The 12,510-nt window shown below is 37.0% G+C and overlaps 2 protein-coding genes across 2 annotated transcripts; one reads left to right on the forward strand and one right to left on the reverse strand.

Annotated features, from left to right (window-relative positions):
• The first annotated feature begins 4,682 nt into the window (after positions 1-4,682).
• Positions 4,683-5,630, forward strand: LOC142850793 (olfactory receptor 52A1-like). The gene has a single exon (XM_075974702.1). It carries the CDS (start codon positions 4,683-4,685, stop codon positions 5,628-5,630), a length of 948 nt encoding a protein of 315 aa, XP_075830817.1.
• A 4,137-nt stretch (positions 5,631-9,767) lies between these two features.
• LOC142850794 (olfactory receptor 52J3-like) lies at positions 9,768-10,712 on the reverse strand. The gene has a single exon (XM_075974703.1). It carries the CDS (start codon positions 10,710-10,712, stop codon positions 9,768-9,770), a length of 945 nt encoding a protein of 314 aa, XP_075830818.1.
• Between the last annotated feature and the right edge of the window lie 1,798 nt (positions 10,713-12,510).

Consider the following 12,510-nt stretch of genomic DNA (forward strand, 5'->3'; position numbering starts at 1 on the left):
GAGTAGTAAAAAAAATGTATATTGGTATAAAAAACATATATTGCTCAATGAAATCAAATTGAAGAAGTGGACATAAATCCACCCACCTATGGAAGAGGTGATGAAGAAATACACGCTGGATAAAAGAAACTGTCTTCAACAAATGGTACTGGTCTAACTGTAGAAGAATGCAAATCCATATTTATCACCCTGCACACACTCAAGTCCACGTGAAGCAAAGACCTCAACATGGAACCAGACACACTGAACCTGATAGAGGAGAAAGAAGGAAATAGCCTTCAAAGCAATGGCACAGGAAAAGACTTCTGAACAGACATAGCACAGAAACTAAGAAGGACTCAAAGTGGGGTCACGGAGACTGAAGCAGCAACCACAGAGCCTACATGGATCTGTTGTAGGTTCTGTGCATACATGCTGTGGTTGTTTAGCTTGGGGGTTTTGTAGGACTTCTAACAGTAGAAGTAGGGTTGCCTCTGACTCTTTTGCCTAATCTTTGGACTCTCTTCCTGCTACTAGGCTGCTTTGTCCAGCCTTGATATGAGGGTCTGTGTGTGACCTGTCTTATTGCATCTCATTATGCCATGTTTGGTTGATAGCACTGGGAGGCCTTCTCTTTTCTGAAGAGAAACAAAGTGTGTTTGGGGGAGTGGGTAAGTGGGGGTAGGATTGGGAGGGATAAAGGCAAGGGAGACTGCAATAGTGAAATATTGCATGAAAGAAGAATAAAAAAGAAAATCAACTTTCATGTAGTCTAACTTATCATCTTCCCTGGGGAATTCTATTAATTGATTTATCAAAAAAGACTATGAATCGCAGAATAGTTTCGGAAAATGTAACATTAGTACATCAAAAAGATTGTATATTGAATCTGAAAGAATTTGAACAATTCAAGAAAGATTCTGTGACAAAATCTTTGGCTGACTTCACTGTTAGTAGAGAATATCAGAAATTCTCCCTACCACTGAAAGCAATTAAAAGGCATTTGATTTCCACCATTTCCACTACAAAGTGTGTTTGCATACTTGGTATAGTAAGGCAGTAGGCAAGGCTGTAGAAAGGAAAGAAGACACAAAACTGTTCCTCAGCTATAACGAGGGGTGGAGAGTGACATGGAAACAGGCAATGGGAGTCGAGGGCACATTCTCAAGTGGAGTTCAGAAGTGGTGGAAGTATGCAACGTTTTAGTGCTGAGACAAAGCGTACTCCCCTTTATTCTTGAAACCACAAATACTATAATACTTTGAGAGAAATTTAGTAATACAGTAGTAGTTTCCAGGGGTACGTGACTAACAACTCTAGTGACACTGTATATTAGAACATAAGTAGTAATTTCTTTCATTTTGCTTTAAAAGTGGCCATAGGCAAGAAGGTTGGTCAAAAACAACAGTAACTTTATGTAATCATGTATGTATGTATGTATGTATGTATGTATGTATGTATGTATTCTAGGCAAACAGAGATCAGGGTGCAGAGATCAGGTCCTGGGCGCTCCACTGATGTACTCACATAAATAAATTACTGTTATTTTGGGGCAGGGAAACAAAGTGGTCAAACCCAAGATTAATCTATCAATCAATTTCTGGTTGTTTTTAAACATTTCTCTTTCTCGATATTTTAATTATTGACACTTTGAATTCTATGAATGATACACATATGGTATGCTATATTTTGGAATATGTCTTGACAAAATAATTTGGCAAAGTACACAGGGTTTAATATAATTTTTCTTTTATATTAACTCAAGGACATTTATTTGCTTATTTAGAGAAAAATGGAAGCAAGAATCTGTAATAAATGTCTTTATGTTTGCCTATCTTAAAAATAAATTCTTTGTTTTCCTATTCTACATGTTTCCTATGGCTTCTGTTTGTTGTTTTCCAGATTCTAAATTGTCTCAGGTCTATCAGGTTACAGCAGTGACCCACAATTTCCTCTTATAAAACTCTGGTTGCTTAGAAACAGCTTCCTATGAGGTGGATATTTGTGTAAGGGCTGTACAACTTCAAGTAATGACAGATTTTCCAAACAAACTAGAGATAGATATCAGAAATGTAGCAGCCTTCCCCCAGGGACCAGGTTAAAATATGGGCCTGGGAACAGCAGAGTTCTAAGAAAAGCCAAGAAGAGGCTGGAAGCAGATGATGCAAGGTGGTAAGATATTAATTCCTTTCCAATTTTAAACTGCGTCAGAGAAGATCTGTTCCATCTGGCTGATTTTCTGTCTGGGTGAGTGTCTTCTTCATGTGTTAAGACCTCCATATACCTAATTTCTGGTTGTAGCCAATTTTAAAAGGGAGTAAACCAATAAAAATGAGCATCAGATGACTCCATCATAAGTGTGTTGATCATGGATATTCCTTTACCAGGAACCAGTTTTCTTTCCTGAACCCAGAACTTTTGTTTTCTTAATAGTATGTGTTGTGGGTTAGACTCACATATATATAGGAAAAACATTTAGTGATGAAAGAGGTAGAAGATAATTTTTTCATAATTGTTTCAATTGAATGTGAGGAAGACATAATAGATATGCTATTAACTAGTACCAAGGTAAGGTGATAATAAGATTATTGAGATATCTTTTCAATCAAATCTTGCCAATATTAGTTATTAAAGAGACTATCTGTGCCCCCCCTTTGTCTCCACAAATAGTTTGAGCAGAACAGCTGGCAGTATGTGAAGAGGGAGTCAAAGAATGGAGCCTCCTACTTTCCTTAGCTCTCTATCTAATTCTGGTTTCTGAGCAATCATAGGTCACATCTCATTCCTGAAATTCAGATTATCTGGGAAGTATATATTGCTCAAAATATGTGCTTTTTCTGATACATAAAATTATAAACACTTATTGAAAATATATGTTTATATACCACAATTTTATATATTATACTATATAGAAGAAATCAGTTATGATGTCTGCATTATTATTGATTATGGTGAGACCAGAGCTAATTTTGCCTTGTGTTCTTAGATCATCAATCAGTTTTAAAATAATGATCTCTTGTGAAATTTCTTTATGCAGTTTCTTTACATTTTGCCTCTACAACTTGTACCCTATTCATAAAACATTTATAGTTTTGTTTATAATCACCTTTAAGCAATTTTCCACTTCTACTGCCAATCTCACTTCAAACTGGTATTTGAATGATTTTATTATACAAAATTTCCCAGTATTTTAATCAAATACCTTTATTTTTTGGTATTGTCTCATGGTTTCTGTTGCTAGAGAAACTCATATAGAAATATTCATTTTCATCAACTACTGAAATATTTTATATTCTGTGACACTGAAGAATTTAAGTTTATGCTTGCATTTGTTTTAATGTGCTTACTACTATGAGCAATATATTATTTTCATACAGTTTCAACACAGTAGATCCTCATTTCCTTCCAATAAAATTACTTCAAAATTTTATTTAGAATTATTCTCCTTATTTAATGTTTCTATTTATCTATGATTAATCATAGAGAAATCAGAATGAAAATCATATATAATTTTATGTTCTTAATGTGGTTGGTGAAAAAAATTTAAAAGACAAGAGAGTAGATTTGGTGGGTTTTAATTTTTTGAAAAAGAGAATTAGTTTTGAAAAATAGAAATTTAAACAATTTATGAGGAAGAGAAGCTCAATGGTGTTAGAAATTATTTTAACTGTCAACTGATAGCAATTAAATGAGTAAAATAAAATAAATTACACGGAACTCCACAACAAGCTTTGCTGCACATGAGGTTCATTAGCGTAGTAAGTGTACTTGAACATGTGTCCGCAGAGACTGCACAGCATTCTTGGTTTGGCATTCTCCTTTGGTGTGGGAAGTCATTCTGTATATGTGCTGTTTTCATTGGTTAAGGAATAAAGAAACTGTGTTGGCCTGCAACTGGGCAAAATAGAGCTAGGCGGGAAAACTAAACTGAATGCTGGGAGAAAGAAGGCAGAGTCAAGAAAAAGCTATGTAGCCACCACAAGAGACAGACACCGGATGATGGACAGAACCTTACCAGCAGGCCACAACCACATGGAGGTACGCAGATGAATAGAAATGTGTTAATTTGAACATAAGAGCTATCTAGAAATACACTTTAGCTATCAATAAAGCAGTATTGCAAATAATATAGTTTCTGTGTGATTATTTTGGGTCTAGGTGGTTGGGAAACAGATGAGAAGCCTCTGCCTACAGATTCCTTTCTTAGCTTATGGTTCTGTTTGGCTTCATTGACTTTTTCTCTGTATTTTAAACTCCTGCTGTCCTCTAAGATCGGTGAGTACCTACATCATCATCAGATCACAAGACAGATAATTTATAATATGACTTTGACACAGTGACCCTTAATGTCTGAAATCTATATGGAGTTTGGAGATGAATATGAAGAGTCACATTTACATTCTTTAAGGCCAGCTGGGATGACTTCAGAAGCTCACAGAATCAAAACAATTAGACAATTTATATTTATTTATACAGTATCTAGAAGATAAACATTAGGTCATATTCACTGTCTAAAATCAACACTGGAATTAGAAAAGAATACAGAAGAACAAAAGTCTTATAAAATAAGTCAATGCCTTAAGATTTAAAGGCCATATTTATAAGATTGTGAGAAGTACGAGTGTACTCCTCCTCTCTCACATTCATCAGTTTTCTCTGAGTAGGTGTCAAGATCAGTGGTGAGGAGAACATCCATCAGCCTCATGGGATACAACAACTTGTCATATCTGAACCCAAGGACAGTGATTCTGATTGGCATTCCTGGACTGGAGCATGTGCAGTTTTGGATTGGATTTCCCTTCTTTGCTGTATGCCTTGTGGCTTTGCTGGGAAACCTCTTCCTGCTAATCATTATCCCCACAGAACGTAGTCTACACCAGCCCATGTATATTTTCCTGGCAGTACTGGCAGCTACTGACCTTGGTCTCTGCTTAGCCATTGCTCCAAAGATGTTGGCCATCTTCTGGTTTAGTTCATACTCCATGGCTTTTGATGCTTGTCTCGCCCAGCTCTTCTTCATCCACGCTTTGCAAGGAATGGAATCTGGCACCCTGCTGGCCATGGCCTTTGACCGGTATGTTGCCATCTGTGATCCTCTGAGGCACACATCTATCCTTACACCTTTATTTCTACTACGAGTGGTTCTAATGGTTGCAGTTCGGGCAACCATACTTGTTGGGATTTTACCTGTTCTCCTTAAGCGACTGCAATGGTTCCGCTCTGTTGTGATTGTTCATTCTTACTGTGAGCACATGGCTGTAGTGAAGCTGGCAGCAGAAGATGTCCATATTAATAAATCATATGGGCTCTTTGTAGCTTTTGCAATTCTAGGTTTTGACATGATATTTGTTTTCATCTCCTACATTTTGATTTTCCAAGCTGTTTTTCGTCTTCCTCAGAAAGAGGCAAGAAGCAAAGCATTCAACACTTGTACAGCTCATATTGTTGTCTTCCTGGAGTTTTATATCCTTGCCTTTTTTTCCTTTTTTAGTCACCGTTTTGGTCATGTATCACCATATGTCCACATATTATTGTCTACCATCTATCTGCTTCTGCCCCCTGCCCTAAACCCCATTGTCTATGGTGTAAAGACCAAGGAGATCCGCAGATGGGTTATACAAATTTTTGTTCTGAAATCTAATACTCAGTAGAGATCCTTAAAGAATTGTGTGAGAGGAAAATTAGAGAGTTTCCTGTTAAAGTTGTTTTTTCTATAAGTGTCTATATTTCTGATTTTTCTAATATAGTAATCTTCCATGAAGAGTCTATATTCCCAAGATAAAATCAGTCTGAACATGGAATAAACAAATACAAAAAATATAAATGTATCTTATATTCTCCTATGATCCCTTATCTACATTTTCTTCTCCATTTTGTTTTTTCTTCTTTCTTGCATTCTTATATCTATTTTTTATTCCTTCCTACTGAGTTATTTGTGTACTTTCTGTAATACAAAATGGTAGGTATTTTTTCCCTGGCAATAAACAGTGACAGATGGGTTATATGATTGATTGTACATTATGTAAGAATATTGACCAAATTTAATGTAATGTTAGTTAAGGGCTGAGAAGATTTAAGCAATATATTTGGCTTCACATGTAGAAGCAACTAGTCTAGATGGTAAGAGGAATCATACAATATTTCATGGAGGACATCATGTTAAATGGGATATTTGAATGTCAAACTTTACTTCGGGTGATAAAGTTTTTTTAACCATAGCATTAATTCAGTTTTAAAATTAATGTCATTAGAACTCATGAAGCTGTGCTGATGTGTGCCTCTGACTTCCTTGAGAATTCAGATCATGAAAGGCAGTCTCAACTAAGCAGCCTCATCTTTGTATTCAAAATGTCAAAAGACACATACCATCATGTTGCAGGGTATCATCTACTAACATCTCTACTATCTGTCACATGGTCTTATGTTAATACAAAATATGCATTACATATGAGTAATACGTAATGAGTGATAATAAAATACGCATTATAAAAATGCAAGTGCCTTTATCAACTGATCCATTTCAACATCCTAAAGACTAGTATTGTTTACAATGGTCATTGTCTGCATCATTTTGAAACTCACAGTAAACTTACTTTTCATCAAAAGTTAATTAGTTGATTATTGTCCTCTCAAGATCTGTGAAGAATTTTGATGGGACCTTGATGGGGATTGCATTGAATCTATAAATTGGCTGGACTGTGACTGAAAAAGCATGGGATAAAACTGGACTCTCTGAACATGGCGAACAATGAGAGCTGATGAGACGCCAAGGACAATGGCAAGGGGTTTTGATCCTACGTAATGTGCTGGCTTTGTGGGAGCCTACCCAGTTTGGATGTTCACCTTCCTAGATATGGACAGAGCGGGGAGGACCTAGGACTTACCACAGGGCAGGGAACCCTGACAGCTCTTTGGACTGGAGAGGGAGGGGGAAAGGAGTGGGGGGAGGGGGAGAAGGGTGGGAGGAGGGGGAGAAGGGTGGGAGGAGGGGGAGGGAAATGGGAGGCTGGGAGGAGGTGGAAACTTGTTTTTTTTCTCATTTTCTCAATAAAAAAAAGAGAAAAAAAGTTAATTAGGAGGTAATGTGAAGAGCTTGAAATCTATACTATTAAACTGAGCAAGTAACACGATGAATATACCTTTATATTTTCTGATATTATTATTTCTATGAATTCAGAGCTCTTAGAAACAAATGAAGAAAATGGAGACTGGCCTTTACCTCTTTGCCTCTCTAGTCTCCTTGTCTGTCCTCATCCTCCAAGGACTCTATAGATTGAGAACATATGTAGCATCTTGGCTTGTACTACATGAGCACAAAAATTTTCTCACTAATGTCTCCATTTACTGTATTGATTCTCTTCTCCTTTGATCATCAACTTAGTGACATACTTTTCTATACAGAAGGAAAGAAAGGTAGATATAATATTTACCTGGAAAGGTTTTCAGCCTAAAAATAGATCATGAACTTAAAGATATGCTACCAAAGCAAACTATAGCAGACATTTTAGCATCAATGTATATTTTCCACTTATTCCAATAAAAATCATATAAGAGGGAGCATTGATCTTTACAGCTTTCTTTTGCTGAAAGAATTTGAAGTATAAGAAAGAGAACTCCTAATTGCCACAGGGGGTCAAAAACTATGAGGCATTTATCTAATCACCCCTACACCTCCTTTTGGATAGGTGGGTAGTAACATCTTAAAATGCATTTATAGTATTCATGAGTAAATTTATTCTCCCAAACAGAAAAGGGTCTTACAGAAAGAGTCATAAAATGCCTTTGATGTGAACATGGACTTTCTTCAGGCAACTTCTGGAGTAGCCTGAAAGCATATAAGTAGTCTTTAATATTCCACCTAAAATGTTTTAGGTGGGAGGAACGAACTATATAAGTGGGATAAATCTTATTCTTCCAAATTCCCTCATGTCACATAGAAGGTGATAGGGTACAGAAAATTGATGGGTACATCACATATTTGAGTACTGAGAAATCTACAAATTTGTGGGAAGAAAACTAAAGCACTAAATATTTAGAAAAGCAATGAAAGTTCACCTTTCAACATATAAAGATTTTGCAAATTACGGTGTTCAGTGAAAAGTTGTGTTTTATTCCAGTGTTTACTTTTTTAATTCATTATTTTGCTTTTTTCACTGGAATATAAGGAACATTCTTGGTTTTCTTTAGAAACAGTGTTGTAAAGAAATGCAAACATTAAAAATCAATATTTTAGTTATTAATATGTGTATCATTGAATGTATTGAATTTATACAAATATGTGAGATCAAGTATATGATGAGGAAAATTTAAAACAAAAGAGTAGCTCTTTAAAACCATGGTTTCTTCCATTTAATTCCTTTCTTATTTTGACAGTTTCATACATTCATATAGTTAGTAGTAGTCTCTCTTCTTGTCCCACCCACCTTGATTTCTCTCTGAAACCCTGCTTCCCATCCAGTTCTCCAACTCTGATGTCTTCTTTTTGTCCCATCCACTGATCTTAGAGTCTCTTGTCTGAGCATGTTTCAGATGTTATTCACTGAAGGAAAGACACTTATTAGTGGTTACACTAGTGAAGAAAATGACACCCCCACCAAAAATCCCTTTTGCAACTTATGGCAGCAAACCTGTAGGAAGTAAACTAGTTTCATTTTTTCTTAAGTTCTGTGAGCAAAGTGTGTGATGCCTTCATCAGGACTGTCTTATCATCAGGTTCTGATGGGCAAGCAAGATCAATAGCTTACATTGATTTGGGGCCTCAGTGTTCTTCCTGACCAACAATTCACAACGACGTAGCACATAGTTGAAACTACAATTAATTGTTTAATAACCCTTGGTTTCTGGAAGAAACACAATCCACATGTAGAGGATACTGCCATTCATCTCTTCCAGGAGTCAAGACTTAGATTTTAATTCCTTTTCATCCCCTAGTAAAATCTCATTGTATATACCTAACATATTTTTATTATCAATTATCCTATCAATAGACCTTCAGAGTCATTTCATTTCTTAGTTCTTAATATAGCTGTAGGGAACATAGATGTGTGGGTGTCTCTGTTACAGAATATATATACATATATACACACGTGTGTATATATGTATATATATATGTATACATATATATGTATATATAGGTACATAATGATTTAGGTATACACCCAAGAATAATGTGTCTGAGTCATGCTCTCATACTATTTTTGCTTTCTAAGTAATTGATTTCCATAGTTAAAGCCCATTTTCTAATTTGGAAATGCCTATCTCTCAAGTCATTTTATTATATAGCCCATATTATTATTTTATTTATTCTTTAAAGGTCTTTAAACAGAGAAAAAAGGCTCATTACTTATTTATTAGTTCAAATATAAGTTTATACATCTGTTTTCATTACAATTCCTTTTTATAATATGATTGTGTGTCGGTGAAAGAGAAGAAAACATGAAAGGACAAAATTAAACCAACACTATGTTTATGACACATACTTCAGTTGTACTCTTACACCTTTTGTACAATGTTTTCAGTTCATGTGATCCCACTTGATTAAATAAAACATAAAATTTGCAAGAAAGTACTATTTTATTACATGCAAGCAAGCACTTGGGAGTTAGAAGATTTTTATGCAACAAGATGGAAAGAATAGGCCCTTGTTATATTTTCACACTAAAAGACTTCTCTTGGATCAGGAGTTTCTTTCCTCTCACAGGAAAATCCTAAACTGGCAGAAATTATTTTAACTTCTGGCCAGAATAACTTCGGTGCCTCCATGTCTTCTTTTCATCAAAGGTATCAGCTCAGTCTCTGTGACACTTGAGTACCCGAAACACCCACTCCCGTATCTGTTTGGTTCGTACTGCATATATTAAGGGGTTGACCATGGGAGGCACCAGGAAATACAAATTGTCTATTATTATTTGTAAATAGGCAGCCATATGGTACCCTAAAATCTGGGATAAGATGGAGAAGACAACTGGAGAATAAAACAGACCAATGACACAAAGATGAGAGCCACATGTGCTCAAAGCTTTCCTTCTGGCTTGCCAAGATGGAATACGGAAGACAGCATGAAGGATTAGTGCATATGACAGAATGACAAAAACTAGATCCACCCCCACAGATGCTGCAATAACCAGGAGGCCATACACAATATGGGTGGAGATGTCGCCACAAGCAATCATCACCACAGCCATATAGGCACAGTAGGAGTAAGCAATGACCTGGGTTTGGAATAGTTCCAGTCTCTTTGTCAGGATGGGTGCAGGGGTCAGCACTGCCACAGCCCTTGCCAGTATAGCTAGTGCCATCTTCACAAGTATGTTGCTCTCAAGGATGGTTGTGTACCTCAGAGGGTACCAGATAGCCACAAACCTATCAAAAGCCATGGCTAAGAGGATTCCTGATTCCATGACATAAAAAGAAGGGATGAAAAACATCTGAGTGAGGCAGGCATCAAAGCTGATTTCTTTGGCATTCATCCAGAAGATTCCTAGCATTCGGGGTACAATGACTATTACCAGGCAAAGGTCCACAACTGATAGTGTAGACAGGAGAAGAAACATCGGCTCCTGGAGACTCTTCTCTAGCCAAATTATATTAATGATGGTGACATTTCCTATGATGGTTACTAAAAATATCAAGAAAAATGTCACAGAGAACCAACCATGAGAGGATTCCAAGCCTGGGATTCCAGCAAGGGTGAATGTCAAGGGCCGAGGAATGGAGTTATTACATGAGGTCATGGTCATAGGCACTCTTGAAGGTCTAGTTCCTAGGGGAAAGAAGGATATATTCACGCTTAGAGACAGTGCTCAGTGTAGCAGTTTATGATGGTAATGACTCATAAATTGATGATCAAGTCAGCACAAGCTACTTAGACAGAATGAGAAAACTTCTGGAAAATTTTCTTTCTAAGAGGAAAAAACTTGAACAAATGTTCTTGTAGTATAATTGAGCATCTTTTTGGTATATGCCCAAGAGTAGTATTGCTGGGCCCTGAGGTAGGTTGATTCCTAATTTTTTGAGAAACCGCCATACTGATTTCCAGAGTAGTTGTGTAAGTTTGCATTACCACCAACAATGGAAGGGTGTTCCCTTTACTCTACATCCTCTCCAGCATAAGCTATCTTTGGTGTCTTTGATCTTAGTTGACAGGTGTAAGCTGGTATGTCAGAGTTGTTTTTATTTGCTTTTCATTGATGGCTAAGGATGTTGAACATTTCTTTAAGTGTCTTTTGTCCAATTGAGCTTCTTCTGTTGAGAATTCTCTGTTTATTTCTGTACCCCATTTTTAATTGGGTTATTTGGAATTTTGTTGTCTAATTTCTTGAGTTCTTTATATATTTTGGAGATCAGGCCTCTGTCTGATGTGGGGTTGGTTATAACTATGTTCATAGCAGCATTATTTGTAATAGCCAGAACCTGGAAACAACCAGGATGCCCCTCAACCAAAGAATGGATAAAGAAAATATGGCACATTTACACATTAGATTACTACTCCATGATAAAAGAAATGATATCTTGAAATTTTATGCAAGTGGTTGGCACTAGAAAAAAAATCCTGAGTGAAGTAACCCAGACCCATAAAGATGAACATGGTATGTACTCACTCATAAGTAGATGCCAGTTGTAAAGCAAAGGATATTGAGCCTATAGTTTATGATCTTAGAGAAGCTAAATAACAAGGTGAACCCTGAGAAAAACATCTATAGATCCCCCTGTAAAGGGAGGAGTAGACAAGATCTCCTGACAAAATTGAGAGCATGGGGTTGTGGAGAGAAGGGAGAGCAGAAAAGGAAGAGAAGATGAGATGGGGATGGAGGAGAAGAACTTGAGGAAATGGGATAGTCGAGATAGAGGAAGGACAAAGATGAGAGCAAGAAAGGAGATATTTTGATTGAGGGAGCCATTATGGAGCTATCAAGAAACCTGGTACTAGAGAAATTCCCAGGAATTCACAAGAATTACTTCGGTTAAAACCCTAAGCAATAGAAGAGAGGGTGCCCAAATTGGCCTTGACCTGTAGTCAGATTGATGAATATCTTAAATATCACCATAGAGCCTTCATCCAGCAACTGATGGAAACAGAGGCAGAGACCCATAGGGGAGCACTGGGCTGAGCTCCCAAAGTCCAGTTGAAGCGTGAGAGGAGTAGGAATATGAGCAAAGAGGTCAAGACCATGATGGGGACACCCACTGAAACAGTTTACCTGAGCTAATGGGATCTCACCAACTCCAACCAAACAGAGAAGGAACCATCATAGGTCCAAACTAGTCCCTCTGGATATGGGTGACAGTTGTTTGGCTGGGGCAGACTGTGGGGGCCACTGGCAGTGGCACCAGGATTTGTTCCTACTGCTTGTACTGACTTTTTGGTAACCTATTCTCTTTGGATGGATATCTTGCTCAGTCTAGATATAGTAGAGAGGGCCTTGGACCTTCCCCAAAGCAATGTGCTTTATCCTCGTTGAGGATTGGGTGGGGTTGTGGGGTAGGAAAGAAGGGAGGGTGTGGGAACAGGGATTGATATGTAAAATGAAA

Source organism: Microtus pennsylvanicus, chromosome 5 (genome assembly GCF_037038515.1).
Source record: "Microtus pennsylvanicus isolate mMicPen1 chromosome 5, mMicPen1.hap1, whole genome shotgun sequence".
NCBI lineage: Eukaryota > Metazoa > Chordata > Mammalia > Rodentia > Cricetidae > Microtus > Microtus pennsylvanicus.